This window comes from Tursiops truncatus, chromosome 13, assembly GCF_011762595.2.
Source record: "Tursiops truncatus isolate mTurTru1 chromosome 13, mTurTru1.mat.Y, whole genome shotgun sequence".
NCBI lineage: Eukaryota > Metazoa > Chordata > Mammalia > Artiodactyla > Delphinidae > Tursiops > Tursiops truncatus.
The window spans coordinates 6,982,415-7,004,158 of NC_047046.1; the positions used below are offsets into that span (position 1 = coordinate 6,982,415).

Consider the following 21,744-nt stretch of genomic DNA (forward strand, 5'->3'; position numbering starts at 1 on the left):
TGGGCTAGGGAAGCTTATCTTAAAACCAACCTCAAGGGCTTCCCTGGTGGCACAGCGGTTGAGAGTCCGCCTGCCGATGTGGGGGACACGGGTTCGTGCCCCGGTCCGGGAAGATCCCACATGCCGCGGAGCGGCTGGGCCCATGAGCCATGGCCGCTGAGCCTGCGCGTCCGGATCCTGTGCTCCGCAACGGGAGAGGCCACAACAGTGAGAGGCCCGCATACCGCAAAAAAAAAAAAAACAAAAAAAAAACCCCGAAAAAACCAACCTCAAGGTCTTCAGAGAGGAGAGTGGAATGGGTTGCCTTTTGGGCCATTTCTTGAAGCTGTAGTTGAGTCTTTTGAAGAGTACTCTGGTATTCAATTTGATTCGATTCAAGGGTTTTTACTTTCTTTGTGAGTGACCTGATTATTTCAGTTCTTTTATGTAGTTCACCTGAGGGAGATTTCATCAATAACTTACTTGTGGTCAGATTTGAAGCTGAAAATGCATTATTTTCAAAACACATGGTTAAAGGTTCATACTTCTTTTAAAAGTTTTTATTATGAAATGCACGATATTGTACCTTAGTCAAGAAACAGAACACCAGCAGCAACCCAGAAGGCCCTGTACGTCACTTCCTGAGCACAATCTCTCCAATTTCCCACCTTCCTAACCACCGTCCTGATCTTACTCATTTCCTTGTTTTTCATTATAGTTTTACTATCTATGATCACATCCCTAAGAACAGTTTAATTTGAACCATATGTAAATGGAATTATACTCTATGAATTCTTCTGTTTGCTTTTTTTGCTCAAGATTATGATCCTGGGAATTCCCTGGTGGCCCAGTGGTTATGACTCCACGATTTCACTGCCAAGGGCCTGGGTTCGATCCCTGGGTGGGGAACTAAGATCCCACAAGCTGCCTGGCACAGACGAAAAAAAAAAAGATTATGATCCTGAGATGTATCCATGTGGCTGCAGGTAACTCCTGTTTGTGCACTGTCATTGCTGTATAATATCATTATATGATCATGCCACAATGTATTTATACATTCTACTACTGGTGGTCATTTGGACTGCTTCCACTTAGCAGCTATGATGTACAATGCTGCTCTAAATATTCTCCTACAAGCATCTTGGTGCTTTTGCAGGAGTTCCTCTAGAGCCTCGCTACTCAAAATGTGGCCCTTGGACCAGCAACAGGGACATCACGGGGACCTTGTTAGATACTCAGACCTATCGTATCACAATCTACATATTAACAAGATCCTTAGGTAATTCCTGTGCATATTGAAGGGTGAGTAGATTTCCTAGAAGTGGAAATGCTGGGCCATAGCTATGTATATCTTCAACTTTACCAGAACTGTCAAATGATTTTCCAAAGTAGCTCTACCAGCTGACACGCCCACCAGCAGTGAATGAGCCTTCCCTTGCTCCCCACTTTTACCAATACCTGATATTTTTTGCCAGTCTGGTAAGTATAAAAAGGTCTCATTATGGTCTTAATTTGCATTTCCCTAATTACTAATGAGAATGAGAACTTTTTGTACATTTATTGGCCATTCAGTGTTCCGTGAAATGCCTATTCAGGTGTCTTGCTCATTTTAAAACCAGATATTGGGTTTCCCTGGTGGCGCAGTGGTTGAGAGTCTGCCTGCCGATGCAGGGGACACGGGTTCGTGCCCCGGGCCGCGAAGCTCCCACATGCCGCGGAGCGGCTGGGCCCGTGAGCCATGGCCGCTGAACCTGTGCATCCGGAGCCTGTGCTCCGCAACGGGGGAGGCCACAACGGTGACAGGCCTGCGTATCGCAAAATAAATAAATAAATAAATAAAAAATAACTTATTGCTAAGAAATGCTAACCATCAGCTGAACCTTCAGCGAGTCGTAGTAGTAACATCAAAGATTACTGATCACACATGACCATAACAAATATAATTATAATGAAAAAGTTTGAAATATTACGAGAATTACCAAAATATGACACAGGGACACAAAGTGAGCAAACGGTGTTGGAAAAATGGTGCTGACAGACTTGCTCAGTACAGGGTTGCCACAAACCTTCCATTTCTAAAAATCATAATATCTGCAAAGTGCAATAAAACGAGGTATGCTTGTATATAATGTTATCTTTTGCTTTAATATGTTTATATAAAAGATATTAATTATATAAGACATATTGCATCTAACGTACAATCATATTAAATATTGCATTTATGTGTATCTACATGTGGGTGGGTGTGGTCAGAATAAAATCAGATGGTCATCAACGAAATGGAAAAACTACTCATATTTAGATTGTCGTATTTACAGAATCCTTTGTGTAATATAAGTAAAGAAGAAGGTGATACATTGTCTTTCTATTAAACAGATCTAGTATTTTCCCCTCTAGCACATTCTAGTATTAATGCAGTGTCAATAGAACATTCAGACTTTAGGGCAGCACGAAAGGGACGATAGTTAAAATATGGTACAAAAGGAAATTTTTGTAAGCCATTTTTGAGATTGCTCTAATTTTAAAAGATGACTATTTTAGGTATTTGAAGTTCAATACCAAGTTTAAAATCTTTGAGTCAGTTCAAGAGAAATGGCCAGTTCTGTGGCATCTTCATTCATACTTTAGCTCAAAACTAATTTCCTTCAGGTTCACTCTTGACACTCAATGTTGACTGAAGCTGCCCAGCCCTCTTTCTACAGCTAAGTACTTCGCTTGCCCTACTTTAATTCACATTGTGTTTGTTCTGTTGTGAGTGTTCATGATGTCGTCCTATCTTCAATTAAAATAAACTCCAGGGACTTCCCTCGTGGCGCAGTGGTTAAGAATCCGCCTGCCAATGCAGGGGACACGGGTTCGAGCCCTGGTCCTGGAAGATCCAACATGCCGAGGATCAACTAAGCCCGTGCGCCACAACTACTGAGCCTGCGCTCTAGAGCCCGTGAGCCACAACTCCTGAAGCCCACGCGCCTAGGGCCCGTGCTCCGCAACAAGAGAAGCCACCGCAATGAGAAGACGGCACACGGCAACCAAGAGTAGCCCCCGCTCGCCGCAACTAGAGAAAGCCTGCACGCAGCAACAAAGACCCAACTCAGCCAAAAATAAATAAATAAAAATAAAATAAAATAAACTCCAGTGCAGCAGGGATTGTGTTGAGATGTTCCTATCTTACCCTTGAGCCCTTTTAACGTGTTGGCATGTACAAGTGCATGACAGATGCTGCTGCGTATATGTCTGACCTTCTAATTTGCTGCAACGTTCTTCCAAAGTCAACACTTTCTGCCGATCCTCTTCCCATGAAAGAAGTTGTCTTTGATGTACTGCAACCATATCATTGAGCTCTCTATCTCGATCTTTTAATTCTCCAATGAGCAGCTGTAGCTCTCTCCGTTGTTTCTCGATAGTGGAAATCTCAACTTCTGACCCAATGTTCTAAACATAGAAAGTGGCTTCACGTCAGGATAAAACTAATCAACATAAATCGGCCAAAGCATATTTTCCAAACAATTATATCTTCTTTTGCTGCCAATTCAAGGTAGTTAAATTACGTTTTATTCACTGATTATAACATGACGTCAAAATTATGTATATTTAAAGCAAGTTCACACCTACTGTACTCTGCCTCTATCACTTTCTGTCGTACCATTTACACCACTCTTAAAGAGTGGGACCATTTGTAAAACCTCCATTGGTTAATCACAAATAAACCCATTTCTGCATTTTTTTTCTTTGCTGTCAACCCTCTCCTTGTATCAATCAACAATATTATCCCTCAGCTTGCCCCAGAAATTCTACGGCAGTCAAATAAAGGGGAACAGGAAGTAATTACTGTTTAAATGTAACTGATCCAAACTCAACATACCTACTTAAAAACAAATTTTGTAAAGGCAAAATTTCAAATATACACAGAAGACAAGAGAATAGTACAGTAGACTCCCATTTGCTCAGTACCTAGGTCTTTCTTACCACTATCAAGATTCTGCCACATCTGTTTCAATTTTCCTTTTTCTTTTTGTTGTTGATAAAAAATACTTTTTACTCTTAGATACTTTAGTATGCATCTCTAAAAATGAACGTTTTTATATAACCATGATGCCATTTTCATGCCTAACAAAATTATCTACGATAACACCTTTTAAGCATACATCATTTTAAAGTCTAGTGCAGTGAAGTTGGTCTGACCTAAATTGGAATCCAGAATTAGCCACTTAGTGGCTCTAAGACCTTGGGTAAGTTACTTAATGTCCTTAAGCCTTAATTTCCTTGTCTGTAAAATGGTAATAGCAGCATTTTAACTTCTAAGAGTTGTGTGGATTAAGCAAGATAATCTCTGTAAAGCACTTCACAGTACTTGGCACCATTGTAAGTGTCATTAAAAATTAATCAATAGTCAAGCTAAGAAAGAAGTGGAAAACTTTATTTGAGCCAAGCTGAAGATTATAACCTGGGAGACAGTCCTTCAGAAAGCTCTGAGAACTGTTCTGCCTGTAAGAGGTCAAAACACAGTTACAAACACTTTCAAGACAAAGGGCTATACATCAAAATAATATGTTGACTTTTACACAATGCAGATCTGCGCATACAAGGCAAGTAGTGGGTCATAGTGACCCCTTACAGGATTGAGAAAGGAATGTTATCTCCTAAGGAGTTCCTTGCTGGCACTGGGAGAAAATAGCTTTTTTTTTTTTTTTGGCAAGCAGGCATTCCTACGTCTTCTAAAAGGATCTAGTTAATGTGTAATGCAGATGCACAATACACACCAAAGGGGAGGAAGCAGTGGCTCAGACGACAGAGAAAACTTTGTTAACTTTTTCTGGTCCTGCCTTAAAATAATTTTGTTCTATCATAAACGACCAACAAACATTAGCTAGTATTATCAATATTTTATTATTAAGATTGTAAGTCACATTCCAAAGTATGGTACTGTCCCCATCTATGAAATAAAGAACTAAAAAACAAAACCCAAAAACCAAATCACTATGCTGTATACCCGTAACTAACGCAATATTGTAAACCAACTATACTTCAATTAAAGAAAAAAAGCAAAACTAAAAGTGTTACTTTAAGAATTCTACCTTAAAGACAGTAGTTTAAAGTTCACCAGAGGCCCATGTACACCCAGTACTCGCGACTCGACACTGCGCCTGGGCTGAACGACCCATTTTCATTAAGGTAAGGAAACTGATGTGACGCTCCGTTTTCCTTCTGCGTCCTGGGTATTGTTTTAAATTTTAAGCAAAAACGATTCCTGAATAACCCCAATGCACGTCGTCCCCGCGGTCTGCTCTCCTCTCTCCCCGGGACGCGACGGCGGAAACGGGAAACGCAGAGCATCAGCCGCTCACCTGGCGCCCGGCCAGGAAGGAGGCCGAAGGGTTCATAGGTGTTTCCTCCGCCCCCGGAGAGAGTCGGTGTGCGCAGCGTCACCCTAGAAACTCCATCGGCGCGCCTACCCGGAGCGGCGGGAGCGAGCCCCGAGCCCCGGAGCCCCGCACCCTCGCTGGCCCAAGCAACCTCGCCCAAACCGCCGGCCCCGCGGAACGTGCCCGGCCCACTCGGCTTACTGCGTAGCCGAGCGGCAGCCCCGGCTCTCGCGACACCTCGGCGGCCGCAAGAGCCCGCAGGAGGCCGGTTCCCACTCGGCCTCGTCGGGCGCGGCCCCCGACCCCCTCCTGGCGTTTTGTTCTTCCATATCCGGGCCTGGGGGCTCTCGAATGATTTACCTGGAGCTGTAAAAGCCATTATCCCGGCCCACAAAGAACCGTTCTTCACCATGACCCTGGGAATGATGGAGCAAATGAAGGGCTGTTTCTGCGCTGTCGCCCTGGCGTGTGACCATGTGCTCGCTTACTTATTTCCCTCTTTCCCTCCTAAACTGTGAGCGCGGTTGCTCTGGCTGCTGTGTACTCCGGGCAAGGAGAACACTTCCTGGCATTCAAACAACAAACAGATGGAGGCAGACGCCACCCCTGGTAGTTAATAGTCAGTTGCTGGCCATCCCAGCAGACAGCTCTAAACTGAGAATCACAGTTGAAAAGAGAGAGAAAAAAATTTAAAAAGGGTTTTTTTGACTCTTGATGTAGCTCTTTTGTTAAATGATGATGACGTACCCCTTGGGGTGGACGTGCACCCATTGGGGTATATCAAATGACGATGATGTACCTTTTGGGGTGGACTGCACCCCTTGGGTAGACGTGCCCCACTTAAGATGGACGTGCACCACCTGGCGTACAGCCGGGGAGGGTGCTGTCCCCCTTGGGGGTGTGCCCGAGCTGATTTAATCAGCCCCTTGGCTCGCGTGATTCCTATTGTTAAATCAGCCCCATACACCAGGTGACTCCCATTAAGTCAATCAGCACCATTTATAACGTGACTCCCACTAATTAAATCAGTCTCCATGAGTCACGTGGTTCTCGTTGATTAAACCGGCTCCCTTAAATATCGTGACCCCCACTAAATCAATCGTTCTTCTTAAATCTCTTGGCGTTCATTAAACCAATCAAACGCCTTAGATTTCCTGGCCCCCATTAAATCAATCTGCCTTCTTACGTCTCAGGGCATCCATTAAGAAGGATGATTGATTTAATTAGGGTCACCATATTTACGAAGGCAGATTGACTCAATGGGAGTGCTGTCCCACGTGGCGGGGGGTGCTCAGGCGCCCCTTGGGAGACCGTGCACCCCCCGGTGTACATCAAATGATAATGACGTACCCCTTGGGACGCAATGCACCCCTGGTGTACAGCCAAGGAGGGTGCTGTCCCCTTGGGGGGTGGACATGCACCCTGTGGGGCAAGAACTTGACACTTTATCGTGACAATATTTACCACATTGAGTTGAAGCTAAGCTTTTTTCTCGTGCTGTTTCATAGTCACTCCTTCTTCCCCCTTTTACTCTTCGTTATAGAGGGACTATGAAAAAAATAATGCTTATCGTATTTAACCCCTGGTCACTCACCCACTACTGCTTAACCCATAAGATGGCATTTCTGGCAAGACAAATTACTAAAGTCTTAATAGTATGTCAACTTTACTTCTTGGTTGACTGTGAATTAGCAAAACGTGCCCTTGTGTTCATAAAAGACAATCTGAACATGGAAAAACAAATTTAAAATTTCTTACCTTGAAGCTTTACTGATTTGGGTGACACCTCCTTAGGATAGGCTCATGTTCAGGAGAACCAACAAGACAATACCTTAGAATTTAAAAATCAAAAAAGCAGTAACTTCCCTGGTGGCGCAGTGGTTAATAATCCACCTGCCAGTGCAGAGGACATGGGTTCGAGCCCTGGTCTGGGATGATCCTACGTGCCGTGGAGCAACTAAGCCCGTGTGCCACAACTGAGTCTGCGCTCTAGAGCCCACGAGCCACAACTACTGAAGCCCGTGTGCCTAGAGCCCGTGCTCTGCAACAAGAGAAGCCACTGCAATGAGGAGCCGCAGCGAAGAGTAGCCCATGCTCGCCGCAAGTAGAGAAAGCCGGGGCACAGCGACGAAGACGAAGACCCAACGCAGCCAAAAATAAAAAATTTTAAAAAACGCCAAAAAACTAAAAGGTAGAATTCATTTTTGAAAAATTGTAACTTATCAACCTTTAAGAGCGAGAAAGCTACCATGGATTACACCTTAAGTGACAGCTGATTTACTGGGGCTTCTATTTAATAACTAAAAAGGAATTTAAAATCACATGTTGCCAGCATCTATTTTTTTTAATGAATAAAATACTACATATCAAAACGTTGTCATGTTGAAATAATAATATTTGGGGTATACTGTGTTAAATAAAATCTATTGTTAAAATTAAAAAACTTTATTTGTATTTGAAGTTGCCAGCTTAATCTTTGCAAATCTCTTACATATTATAAGGCTGTTTAAAGGTTAGTATTCTTTTGCTAAAAACACAAGATTATAAAAGCATTTACATAATACAAACATACACAGAATGTATGAATTAAACTCAATTCTTGAATATATATATATGTATATATATTATATATTTTTTGGCCACGTCATGCAGCTTGTGGGATCTTAGTTCCCCAACAAAGGATTGAACCCGGGCCACAGCAATGAAAGCGCCAAGCCCTAACCACTGGACCACCAGGGAACACCCCCTGAACTACACATTTTAATCAGAGATTAAACTCTTGCATTTTAAATTTCAGGTCAAAGAAAAAGATTCACACATATTATACACAAGGACGATTTTAATCCTGCATTTTCCTGCAGTACCATCCACTGCTGGCTATATATGGACTGAAACTGCATTTGCCAAGAACTGTGAACATTAAGAATCTTTACATGAAGTCACACGTGTTGATACAAGCACAAAGACATCTTCCAGCACCAAGAGAATACACACATAACCACATACCAAATGGTTTTGATGGATAAATTTGCTTCATCAGGTAATTTTATTTAGCTAAATTCACAGTTAATGCAGAATTTCATTTTCTTAATTTACATCTTTATTATACAGTCTAAGATTTCAATTATTTAAAACCCCACTAATTCATTTGATTGCAATTTGCATGGCAATAAACAATGGTTCTAACTTTCTCAAAGGTGTCTATAGCAATTTAAAATACCATGAGTCTTTAGTTTGTAGCACCTGACATAAGACCTTTATAAAAACAGATTTTAAATTCATTTAATGTACTCATTAAGATTCACTGTCACTGTTTCTCTTGTAAGAAAAACACATTTTAACTGCTATTTTCCAGACTATATTGAGCAATGGGGTATATTATTTTCAAATGGTTAGGAGAATTTTACATAAACTTATAGCCAGAAAAAGAACTCGGCCTCTCTGGATGCCTATCCACTCAAAACAATGATGAAAATAATGTATAAAATGGATTTGGGGGTCTGATCTCCTACTTAACATTATCAAACACCTCTCCAAGTATTCTTAGAAAATATCTTAAAATATCTGCAAATATTCTACCATATGACAAACCATCATTTCTTTAACCATTTCCCAATTGTTCATCTTTATCATTTGCAATTTTTTTATATTATGAGTAGCACTGTGATGAACACCTTCATCCACAGTTTTAAGCAAGACATTGTATCTTTAGGATAATGTCAAGAAGTGGGTCAAACAGTGCAGATGGTTTTAAGGCTTTTAATATACTTTACCAAATAATCTCCACAACAGCTTGATCAACTATTACCAACAATACGTTAATAGGCCCACAAAGTGAACTTGGTTGGTGACAATGAAGCAAATTCAACCACAGATCCATGAGATGCTCAAGCATCTCAAAACTATCACACCAAAGAAGCAAGGAGAGTTATTACTGGTAATGAAGCCAAATTCAAATTCTTCAAAGTATCACTCAGCTTAACAACCAAAAAAAAAAAAAAAAAAATCATGATTTGATAAAATCATGATTATTTTAAGATAATCAACAGAAAAGCTTTCCACAGAAAGTCTAATTTTTCCAAAAATAAAAACTTAAAAAGAAAGAGAAAAGTCAGTACCAAATGACCAAAATTTTTTATTTGACTAAATTCTATTTCATGCATAAGCATGACAGTCTCTCCTGTTTATCAGACTTTGGCAACAAAAAAAAAAACAAGCAGCCCTGTACAGAACAGTGAAAATGCCAAGGGTGAGGGTAGGCTACAGTTTTACTGTAGGATAAATATATATATTTATATATATATTTTAAAAGGCCTCTCTCCCTTTGGCCATATCAACAATCAGTTCAGATCTTTAAATACAGACAAATTTTCAAAATCACTTCTTCACTTCTCCAAGATCTTCAATGCTATCATCATCCACCTGTAAAATAAAAATAATTACATTTCATGAGTTGTGGTTATCAACTAACACGGAAGGAACTTGCTTTAATAACTTATTTCTATAGATGCACATGTTCCAAATACTCACTTCTGGCCATTTTTCCTGAATGACATCAATTATGTCATCTGTAAAGTCTCCCTGAATGATGATTTCATCCTCCCCTGTTACTGAGGCACCACAGGAGAATTTCTGAGCAAAAAACCTTTGTGCTTCTTTAAGATCGATTTCTGTTATTTTAAAAAAAGAAATAGCAAGACTATAATTGGAATCATATGTCAAAGATATTTTTCCATCTTGAAATTTAATCTGCATTTTAAATTCATAAAACAGATTTTGTTAATGGATTTCATGTTCCTTTCAGAACAATAATTACAAACTACCCATAAGCAGTCATCTTAACAATTCAACTTATATTTTTAAGGTCAAGTAAAGCCTCAGTACATAAAAATAAGATCATCCACACTATTCCTAACTCATATAGTAAGACCAAAATAAATCCAGGAACACATTAATTCCAACATTACATCTACACTTCCAAGTATATGAAGTTCTTTTGGTTATCCCTTTTTATAGAAGAAAAATTTACAGCAGAGAAACAAGCCTAATATTTATGATGTGGTCTAGTGACTGCTTTTCATTCCATGTTGTCAAATGAAGGAACCTAATCACCGTGGTTTCACTATTCATTCAAGTCTTCCAGGAACTGAAGGGGCTCTGAAGCAGGACATCCTGCCACTAACCACCTTCCCTCACCCTCTACTGTCATCCCAGAAGGGATAGGTCATTTTGCAACCATTTGGCTACCGAGACTGCAGGGAACAAGGAGCAGTGCTGGTAGACTTCACAGGGAAACCTATCCAGCCCTCCTTATTCTACATAAAACGTGCCCAAACAGAAATTCTGGAAAGGAAAAAGTTAAACCAGTCCCCTGTGCAAAAGATTTTTAAGTTGCTTCAAAATTTGATTTTGAACCTATAGTTAGAAATGCAAAATCTCATTTTGTATCTTCTTAGCAAAAAACAGAACTGTAAAATTTTCATGATACTAGATTAAAAAGAGAGAGAATGAAATGAAGGAATGTAGTTCACACATTTTAAACATACTTAAGCTTGGACTCACCGAAAGTCGCAAGGCCACACACTCTTGTTACGTATTTCTTCTTTGCTCTGGGAATTTTGGCTATCGTAACCTTCTGTGGTACAGTCTTCTTTTTTTGTTTTATTTGACCCCTTCCACCTTTATTTATTAAGAAAGAGCTCAGGATTAGTTGTTCTGTTCTTATCATAAATAAAGAATACTGTCTCTAAATTTATTAATTTTCAAAAGGTATGAAATACTAATTTCTAAAGTTTCTTTTTCTAATACAAAATTAATAAACACATGCATGAGTATTCATTCAATCCATAGTTATTAAGTAGTATATGCAATGCACTGCACTAAGGGCTGAGGACACAAAGATGAACAGAAGAAGAACATAGTCGCTGCCCTCCAGGGACTCTCAGTCTAGTGCAGGGAAACAAAAAGTTAAATAAGTACAGCAACCTGATATATACTGTAATAGGATCCACGAATATGGCACTACCATAAGCTTTGCAGAGAGTGGCTAACTCTGCTTCCAGAGAACAGGACAAGTTTCCTAGAGGAAGAGGCATCTAAGTGCTTGCAGAATAAGAAATGGTCCATTTGAAGGGAGAAGGGCTGGGGAGATATAAAAAGGATATTCCAGGGAAGGGAAACAAGTACAGAGACAAGAAAGGGCATTATATTTGAGAACTACACTTGTCTTTGTGTGTGTATGTGACAGGAAAGTAGGATTTACTGGTTGGCGTAAGGAGGGGACAATGGCGCTCAGGAACGCAGGGCCCGCCATCTGTCCAGGGGCCACGATTAGGGATCTATTTGACCCCACAGCCACCCGGGATGGGCCGGTTTTCTGCCACCATGTTTTCAAATTCACCCACATTAAACTTAGTAAATCCCCAATTCTTGGAGACGTGGATCTTCTGGCAGCCAGTGAACTTGAACTTGGCCCTGCATAAGGCCTCAATCACATACTCCTTGTTCTGCAACTTGGTGCGGATGGACATCACTTGGCCAATGTGGCCAAAGTGGACCCTGGCCCTGGGGCTTTCCAAAGGCACCACGCTATCTACCTGGAGCCTAGATTGGGGACAGCATGCCAGATGTGAATGTCCACTGGAAAGGGCTGTCTCCAAGATCCCTTAGGGCAACCCATACAGCCAACAGGCTGCATACACTACCAAGGAGGCTACTGGTTGCAACCACTGCATACCTGGCCCCAGCGAGGAAAAGAGCACAGTCAGCTTAATTGGCTGCAAATACACTTGTGTTGATGAAGGAAGCGTATGGATGCAGATTTGGGACTTAGTAAGTTTACTTTGGAAGTGCTGTGTTTGAAGTACCTGTGAGACCATATGCGCATTTCTAGTCTAGAGACATGGGCCAGGACTAGAGATATAAATTTGGGTACTGTAAGCGTAGAGTGATAGCAGAAGGATGTGGAGGAATCATCCAGGGAGGACATGCAGAATGAGAAGGTAAGTGGGCCCAGGACAGAATCCTGGAAAACACCAATTTTTAAGGGACACAAGGGAGAAGAGAAGTCTGCACAGAAGGCTGAGGAGCAGTGAAAGGAGAATGAGGGAGGAAGCACGACACTTCAAGGGAGGGCTCAGATGAGATGCTCTTACCACTTAGCAATCACCTAGCCGTTCGTGACCCTTGTTAGAGGAGTTTCAGTGGCATGAAAGTCAGGTTAGGATGGACTGAGGAGCAAAGACTCAATGACCAAACTGAAAGGGGGATAGTAAGTCTAGTCTTATTAAGGACGTCTGGCTAAGAAGGGAAGGGGGAAGAGAATAGGGCAAAGAAAGATATGAGCTCTTGGGGGAATTTTTTTTTTTAATGCAAAGTCCTAAAATATATGTATAAGCTAATTTTAGTCACAAGGGAGAATTAATTCAGGAAGAAGAAACAGGTGGGGACACGATCCAGGGCACAAGGAATTCATTTTAGAAGGAGGAGAGGTAAACAGGTGTGCCTAACAGCTGTAAAAAGAAAAATTCAACTGAGCTGACAGAAGTAATGAGAGAACAAAATTTTTTTAAGTGTTCTCACTCTAATTAAATAGAATACACAGGTATTTTAATAAGGTAACAAAGTTTTTAAGTCATAAACAAGCTGGCTGGATGCTTTTTATGTATATATACGGCAAATGAAGCATATTTTCTTAGATCCAATTTACTGATAAAGCCCAATTCATACGAAATCCAGTCATCCTGAGAACATGATCCTGTATCCCTCTGTATGGTATTCACACAGAATTACAGTAACAGGTAGATGTTATTCACTTTGGGAATGCTTTCATTTCTTATTTCTTCAAGCAGAGGGAGGGTATGTTTGTGTAAATCAAATCATGGATTCAGGTCTCACCTCTCTTTTGTTTTTTCTTCTCTTCCTCTTCCCCTGCTGTTCCTTGACCCTCATTAATTCCAGCTTCTTGTTTGGGTGAATTTTCTAGATGTAAAAACAAAATCCAAAAGCATTAACATCACTTCATTACGTTAAAAAATTACCCTTGAGGAACCTCAAACACATATAAGGTATTTTACCAACAAATGAGTGTAACATTTATAAAGCAAGCGATTATACTGCTAGATGCCTATCAAGCCTAATTCTGAAGTCATTACGATAAGTATATAGTGATAGAAGACAAAACAAAGTCTTTGATATGTGAAGATCACAATTTTTTAAGCCACATTAAAGGAGCACAGAACACTTAAGACTCCACAGGAATATTTAGCATCTAAGCGTACTAGTTCTGTTAACAGAAGTCTGGTCCTGAATATGAAGATATGTCCTAGGCAAGTCATGTTCAGGGCCCACCATGTAGACTGTTACATCAGATTTGAGGGTTCTTATCCAATCACGGACAGCGACTAAGTTGTCTCAGGGGCTGTGTCTCATGGAAACTATCTGAAAATCAAAGCAGCAAGCAGTGGGATAACACTGGGTATACGTGACAGGACTTTCCAGCCCAGGATTTCCCTTCTCCCTGCTACTGCCTTCATTTTTAACAATCTTGTAAGAGGGCGTCAATCTTAGCTAACTGAGGAAATCGGTTCCTCTGCAGTTTCCTTACCTCTGGCAACAGCAACTCCATTCTTCTAGTTGCTTCGGTCAAAAATTTAGCTGCCCCTTTTTCTCACATCCCACATTCAACACATCAGGAGACCCTGTCAGCTCTACCTTCAAAACGTATCTAGAATCTGACCACTTTTCACGTCTCCACTGCTGCCATTCTAGTCGTCATCATCCTGACCAGATTAGTGCAGGAGCCACCTATTTGGTCTCCCTGCTTTGCTGCCTAAGCCTCTCTTCAGTCTATTCTTAACATAGCAGCCAGACACACTGCTGAAACAGAAGTCAGACCATATCACCCTTCTGCTCAAACTGCTCCAATAGCTCATCTCACTCAGAGAGAAAGCTGAGACCTGGTGTTTAAGCCACAGTCCTTCACTACTTCTCCGACTTCATCTCCCACCCTTCTTCCCTTCCAGAAACAAAGACCTCCTTCCTGTTTTTTAAATATGCTGTAAGCGGTAAGTGTTTGCCTCAGGGCCTTTGCACTGGCTGCACCATCTGCTTGGAATGTCGTTCTCCCAGATATCCAAAGGACTCTCTCCCTCACTTATTTTAGGTCTTTGTTCAAATGCCATCTTTTCAGCAAAATCTTTCAGGGCTACTACCTAAAATTTCAAATTCCCTCCCCAACAATTCTTCTCTCTCCATTCCCTGCTTATCCTAATTTAATGTACTTATTTATTTGTCTTGTTTTACTTATTTTGTCTCTCCCTCTAGAATATAATTTCCAAAGAGTAGGTCTTTTGTTTACTGCTTTATTCTCAGCATCCAATAAGAGTGTATAGCATATAGTATGTTTACAAGAAGTAATTTGTTGCGACTTCCCTGGTGGCAGTGGTTAAGAATCCGCCTGCTAATGCAGGGGACACGGCTTCGAGCCCTGGTCCAGGAAGATCCCACATGCTGCGGAGCAGCTAAGCCTGTGTGCCACAACTACTGAGCCTGCGCTCTAGAGCCTGCGAGCCACAACTACTGAAGCCCGCGCGCCTAGAGCCCGTGCTCCGCAATGAGAAGCCACCACAATGAGAAGCCCATGAACCACAACGAAGAGTAGCCCTGCTCACTACAACTAGAGAAAGCCTGTGTGCAGCAACAAAGACCCAACGCAGCCAAAAAGAAAAAAGAAAAAAAAAAAATTTGTTAAATGAATGAAAGAAAATATATGCCCCTAAATCATTTACTCTTCTTTATATAAGAAAGTTAATACTTTGACCTATCCTGTCTCAGAGATAAGACACAAGCAGTCTGTGATTTTTTTTTAATTTTATTTATTTATTTTTGGTTGTGCTGGGTCTTAGTTGGGGCCGGTGGGCTCCTTAGTTGTGGCCAACAGGCTCCTTGGTTGTGGCATGCGAACTCTTAGTCGCAGCATGCATGTAAGATCTAGTTCCCTGACCAGGGATCAAACCTGAGTCTCCTGCACTGGGAGGTGAATTCTTACCACTGCACCACCAGAGAAGTCCCACAGTCCGTGATTTTATGTAAGGAATTTTAACCCAAGAACTTAAAACAGTTTTAAAGTTAATAGAATAGATAGATATAATTCTGTAATATCCTACTAAACAAATGCATTTGCACGTTGCAAAGCCAAAGGTATATAGCCAAAGGTATATAGAAAGAGGGAAAAAAAATGTTCATACCTACAGTAAGTTTTGCAAACTCATTTGGAAAATTCTTCTCTAACCATTGTCTACATTTAGCGACATCAGGCATATATTCACAGTACTGGAGAGGGAAAAAGAAGAAACTGAGTCACAACAGTACACTTTTAATCATTTTAATTAAAAATCATTCCCTGTGCTTGCTATATATAGAATCATAAAACCAACTACTCCCACCTGACATCTTATCCACAGGAAATCTGTATTCAACCAGGAAATGTCCCATAAGAAATTAAAAATTAAAAGACACCTCCTCACTGTAACAATTTATTTCCTCGCCAACAAACAGAAAGGCCATTAGAAAAAGGAGGAAACAGACAAAAACGAGGTGTTTTTCTTGCTTTGGACACATAGGTGTCTCATTTTCATGACCTGCCCGCAGAACCTGACTTAGAAGCTTATCAACAGAAAGTCTTACACATAATTTATGCTTTCTCTTCTCTGTTTGGATGTTAAATTTTGGCTTTAAGGTTACTCTTGTTTTATTAGCTGACTATTCATGAGTTCCATGCAAAAATCCAAACTATGTATAGCCAAGTGCAAAAGACGCACACATATAACTCAAAGTCTAAAGAAAAATTTGTAGGACCATGAAAGTATTCTAAACCAAAGTTCTCTATAAAAGGTTGAAACTCAAAAAAAAAAAAAAAAAAAAAAAAAAGGCTGAAACTCTGCCATCAAATAATAGAAAATGAAAAGTAAGAAGTTCCCAAGCTAGCTCTAAAATCAATGACCTCAAATGCAGAAGTTAAAACAGAAAAAAAGAATTTTAGAAGGACTTACCTCTGTTGGTAATGAACAGACTGGGGATGGAGAGAAAAAAAGATTTGAAAATGTTAATAAATAAATAAATACACACGTACACACATGGCTCATAACAACTTTTATTTTTAATCTGACAAAATGCTTCATTTGTTTTTTCCTATAACTTTCCTGTACCACTTTTCAAATACTACCCCGTCATGCACTTTTTTTTTTTTTAGGTAAGTGGCACATGATTAATAGAAATATTATCTTAATTTTTTTTTGGATGTAAAGAACAATGTCTCCTTCAGTTGGTAGAACATCAAACTATACTATCTGGCATGTCTTAAGGTTTTACCACAACAACCTCAATGGGTCTGAAACTAAGCTAGGATGGGAACAATTCCCCATACAACAAAGGCTGAATGGAGCTGGTTATTTCTTTTGATAACTTCACCAAAAGAGCCGCTACTTTTTATTCATACTAACACATTTACAGACTTCAGTAGCACTTTTGCTACCATTTCTTTGCAATATACTTTTCCTTTTCTTTTTTCGTATTATGCTACATAAGACCATGACACTGTGAATTTCCTTCCTTAGAAGGAAAGTTGGTTCAATCCTGTCACTGTATAGTCTGCAAAGGCTAAAGGACTAGAAAAACTCAAAGGGTTTCCCAATTTTAACTAAAACTCTATTACTGGGTCAACTGCTTATTTTATTTTTATTTTTAAGGTGAGGAATGGAATAGTTCAGTGTGACAACACCTTGAGATTTGTGAGGGAGAGGAGGGGTGGCACACCGTTAATAATAACAGCACTTACCATATATTGGGCACATGCTAGGCACTTTGCTATGCTTTATATTATTATGTTCAATCGTCACAACCTCATAAGGTAAGAACTACCATATGTGTATTATGAATGAGAAAAATGAGACTTAGAACAAGTAACTCATTTGTATCTGGTTAGAACAGGATTGGAACCCTCGTCTGTTTCTGAAGGTCATGCTCTTAACCACTAAATTAGACCACACAACATATAAAAGCAGTGCAGCTGTGTGCCAGCCCATCATCACTCTTTTACAGATGAAGCCGAAAAAGGTTAAATAGCTTATCCAAGGCCAAAGGTGGCATAGGGCAGAAAACTAGAATCTACCATCTCTATTTCAGTTTAGAGTTCTTTCTACTAAAGCTCTCCTGGTTAACCAGAAGCTCTCTAATCCTCACAGTTCAAGTTCAAATACTAGTAGGTACAGATATTCAGCCACACTTTCAGGATATAATTATACGTTAAATACCATTACAGCAAATACTAAAACCATAACACTTAGTACACCATTTCAAATAATATTTGGTTCAGCAAAATTCTAATACGATGAAAAAAGTTGGACAAATATTCCAAATTCCACATTATTTGTTTTTACAGTCTATTTCCCTCCACAAATGATTTACTATTTGTAAACTGTCGTTTTTCAAGGAAAAGACTGAGCAGTCACCAGCTTCACATCACTAACAGCGGAACAACCTGACCTTGTGTATCTGCTGACATGATGAGATATGATGAACAAAGCCACATCATCCATGAGACCTTCTGCTATGGTCTGAATGTTTGTGTCCCCTCAAAATTCACATGTTGAAATCCTAATGCCCAATGTGATGATATTAGGAGATGGAGCCTTTGGGAGTAATATTTCATTTATTCTTCTCAACAGCCCTCTGAAGTAGGCTGTTATCCATTTTATGGATGAGGAAACTGACCAAGGTCACCAGTGAGTAAATGGCTAAACCAGGATTCAAACTCTGACTGAATTCATATTCTGAAGTCTCAATCCTGCAGACATATATCTCCCCGGAAATGACCCCATCCTACCTACCCTTGTTTCTCACTATACTTCAACCAGCATTCTGCTCCAATCAGCCCCTTCTTTTCCCTCTACCCCCTAACTTTTTCCTCGATCTTTAATATGAAGATACCATATTAAACCATGCCCCCATATTTTTCTTATAAATTCATCCACCTTTCCTTGCAAATTCTGCCCATTACCTAAGGCTTCTCACTTCCTCACTTTGCTTTCCCAGCTTCCCTCTGAACAAAGATCCCTCCCTTTCCTGAAACCCTAGTTCATAGCTATGGTCAGTACCACTGAATTTAGCATTTAATATTCCCTAAGTGCTTCTCCTACAACTAGACCTTAAACTCTTTGAGGAAAAGGTAATCCTGTCTCCAACCTAGTGCCTGGAATATCAATACAAACTAGGGAGGGAAATAAAAATAAAGTTTTCTCGAAAAGGTTAGGTACCTCTGGTACCTCTGATCAACACAAAGTATCACTGGGGTGGACTGCATACTTAGTGCAGTTGTTCAAAGCCATCTTAGGAGCGACATAAGCACTTGAACAGGATGGCTTTCATATACTGTATTTCATTAATTTTTTTTCATTTTTATAGGGATGCATTCCATAATTATGGCATGTCAACCTAACAATTTTTTCTTTCTTAGTGGAACCTAAAATAATGGTGCATCTTATAACATACGGAGTCTCAGATTCGGTGAATTAGGGTACAAAGAACAATAGCTCCTAACTGTATCTGACAAACAAGGAGGAATAAACTAAACTAGTATACTTCCCTAATAATAGTAATAATAGCACTTATTGTATTATGTTCTTATGTTAGTTGCTGAACCAGCTTTATAGGAATCATCTGACTTCAGATGTAATCATCATTTTCTTTCAGACCTTAAGAAACAGCCCTCTAACCCTTAGTGAAATCAGGTTAACTTGCCCACGGTCACACAGCTAAAATTAAGCAGGAGCGGCTGGTAATGCCCAAGGTAAGGATGCAAACCCTGGCCCATGACTCCAAAGGCAAACAATATAACCAAATAAGACGAATAATCATAACACATCTCAATCAACCCTACAGAAAGCTCCCCTGCCTACTCTCTGGGATATTTTACACTCATTTTATTTTATCATCAAAGGTAGTCAATAAATGATGAGTTGATACAATTTTTTAACTCAGTGACGTCACCTCTCCTGTAAGTACTGTAAGTACTTAAATTCCAGAAGAAATCCCTATCACACTCACAGAATGTAAGGTCCCTGAGCACAAAGACCTTTCCTGACTTATTCATTATTCAGTCCCCAGCATCTAAAACTCTGCTAGGCACATAGTAAGTGGCCAAAAATATTTACTAAAAAAAAAAATATTTACTTGCCCTTTTACTTTACTCTCTTATGTCTTCAGATTTTTCTAAACCTTTCCAAGATGCTAGTAAAATTAGAGTATTTCCAGTTCACAAATATTTCTGGATTGAAAATGAGGAAAAACACTCAAAGGGAAAAAAATCTTGATTCATATTTTATTAATCAAACCAAGAACACTTTCCCAAGACTGTCCTACTACCCATCACTCCAACCTCATAATCTTCCACTCGTTATTGACACCATTCCTATACTACACACTATACTAATAAAAAGGTGTTTATTTCTCCACAAAGCTTTTCCTTGCACAGCTGTTCACTTCATCCGGGATGCCTTTCCCCACTCCCTCAACCAATCCTTCTCATCCCTTAAGATTCAATATCTTCCAAGAAGCCCACCTTTAATAGCCAGACTAGCAAGTAACATTAGGCCGGAATAATCTATTTACACATCTCTATTCCAACTGGACTGTAAACTTCTCCAGGCCAAGTAACAAGACGCAAGTCACACAGGTTGGGAAAGGTCTGTTAATCCATGCCTCCTCTTTCCCAGCTCCCAATTAAAGATTCACCAAATGACAAAGATGAAAAATCTACTCGGACCAAATGTGAAACCATTTATCACAATGCATAAAAATACAGTGAGTAAAAGCCATTTTCTGCCTTCCAACACTTGCCTCCGCAGTAAAGGACTCGAAGTGGGTAATCTGCATCTAACTTGGTATTGCTCCTCGGGTCTCCTCTGCAATCATGTCCACCGGATTCAGAAATGTCAGCAGCCATCTCAAAACCTGTAAGCAAGGAAAATAACACATCTTCACTATTTTGGACCAAGACGCCCAGAGAAGCAGTGTTCAGGTGTAGTCCGGCCTCCTCCTACTAGAAATCCCGCCACCCCGAATCGGTTTCAATTCTTTGCTGAATGAGAGATACAAGCTGCATTAGGATTCATAAAATATGAGTAATTCTGGGCACACCATTTTCCAGGCCTACAGGGAAGCAAGTGACAACAGTGAGACTCACAGCAAATGGGCCACGACAACTAGGGAGAGGAGGGCACTAGTGGAAGAGGAAGCCATGGGGAAAAAGATGGGGAGGGTGATCTCGGTAGAGGACAGGGCAAAAGGTCTGGGGGATGATCTGTAAAGGATGCAACAAACTGCAGCAACAGGGAAAGGCCACAAAGCAGCTGAAGAGGCTGGAAACGCCTACGAAGAAGGGGTGGGTCGCCGGAGGTGCCCGGAGGGCAGGGTGTGGGGTGGGCTAGAGGCCAAGGGAGGGACGCGTTAGAGTCACGGAAGGGAAAGGGAGTGGGAGGGGGCGGGAAGACCAGAGTCTGAGGAGAGAAAATGCGGGCAAAAGAACCAGGAAGGGGCAGAATGTAAGAGCACTGAGGCGACGACTAGGGCGACCAGGTGTGAGGGCGCGACCTGAGGCGAAGGGGCAACCCCGGGGACACCAGAGCGGCCCATGTGGGCGGGGGTGTGGAGACGCCCGGCCCGGCCCCCTTCCGCCGGGGAGCACCTCAGCTTCCCCCACGCTCTATACGAGCTTCCTGGAAGCGTGAGAGGCACGAGGGGTCATTACCCAGGCGGTCGCACAGCCTCCGCCGCCTCCGCGCCCGCCACTACCGCCAGCTGAAACGACACATGCGACTCCTCTTTCCGGCCAGAGCCGCCCAAGAGCCCGTCTGCCAGCCGCGGTCCCGCGAGATAATAAACCTTTATCGCGAGATTCAGTCTCCGCGGAGCGGCTGTCGCGAGAAGCTCGAAGGCGGGGGCGGAGAAGAATTGGGGAGCATGCGCGTTCCGCTCAGGGGCGGAGCCAAGCAGCCTAGAGGCTGACAGCCAGTAGGCGGTGCTAGTTACTTATGGGAGAGAACGGGTGGTCCGTGGTCGGCGCACGGAAGGGGACGCTGTTTAGAGAGCGGAGACATGCATGTAAATCAGCGGTGACTCATTATTTTGACTCGGAGAACGTGGCCCCCGGGGTCTGGGGTGCATCCTGGAGACTTGTCTAACCTCCAGCTTGTTGGATAAGTCTTTCCTTCACGGGGAGATTGCAGCTGGAAAAGGCGTTTGGTTTCATTTCAACACAGTACCCTACATTGGCGGAATTCTTTTTAAAAAGACAATATCAACGCAATTTTCATTTTTCTCATCGCCCCACAGTCTCACCACCCTA

The 21,744-nt window shown here is 41.2% G+C and overlaps 2 protein-coding genes and 1 non-coding gene across 4 annotated transcripts in view; all 3 read right to left on the reverse strand.

The window, feature by feature from the left end:
- The window catches only part of CCDC62 (coiled-coil domain containing 62), a 43,251-nt gene extending 37,612 nt beyond the window's left edge, over window positions 1-5,639 (reverse strand). Inside the window, exons 1-3 of one of the 2 annotated variants that reach the window (XM_073789991.1) lie at window positions 5,325-5,639; window positions 3,219-3,411; window positions 269-435 (exon numbers count right to left, since the gene is read on the reverse strand). In XM_073789991.1, coding sequence (XP_073646092.1) covers window positions 269-435; window positions 3,219-3,411; window positions 5,325-5,360 — 396 coding nt within the window. In that variant the 5' untranslated portion in view covers window positions 5,361-5,639. The remainder of the gene's footprint in view (window positions 1-268; window positions 436-3,218; window positions 3,412-5,324) is intronic. The other variant, XM_033836807.2, reaches the window with a different exon arrangement.
- A 3,820-nt stretch (window positions 5,640-9,459) lies between these two features.
- On the reverse strand, window positions 9,460-21,300 carry DENR (density regulated re-initiation and release factor). Its single transcript, XM_019950455.3, has 8 exons — window positions 21,148-21,300; window positions 20,238-20,351; window positions 16,394-16,413; window positions 15,590-15,674; window positions 13,239-13,322; window positions 10,905-11,021; window positions 9,873-10,012; window positions 9,460-9,764 (listed from the first exon to the last, which is right to left on the reverse strand). Exons 2-8 carry the CDS (start codon window positions 20,341-20,343, stop codon window positions 9,720-9,722), a joined length of 597 nt encoding a protein of 198 aa, XP_019806014.1. The 5' UTR covers window positions 20,344-20,351; window positions 21,148-21,300; the 3' UTR covers window positions 9,460-9,719.
- LOC117307780 (small nucleolar RNA SNORA70) lies at window positions 11,990-12,124 on the reverse strand. The gene has a single exon (XR_004521655.1). It is a non-coding gene; the product is annotated as a small nucleolar RNA SNORA70 (small nucleolar RNA).
- Window positions 21,301-21,744: the final 444 nt, after the last annotated feature.

Excerpts from the sequence above, each read along its gene's own strand:
- DENR (XM_019950455.3), bottom strand. The coding sequence starts at position 20,343 with ATGGCTGCTGACATTTCTGAATCCGGTGGACATGATTGCAGAGGAGAC. Across the intron at positions 10,013-10,904 it reads GTGTGGCCTTGCGACTTTCG|AAATCGATCTTAAAGAAGCA; the intron begins GTGAGTCCAAGC and ends TTAAAATAACAG. Across the intron at positions 9,765-9,872 it reads TTCAGGAAAAATGGCCAGAA|GTGGATGATGATAGCATTGA; the intron begins GTGAGTATTTGG and ends TTTATTTTACAG.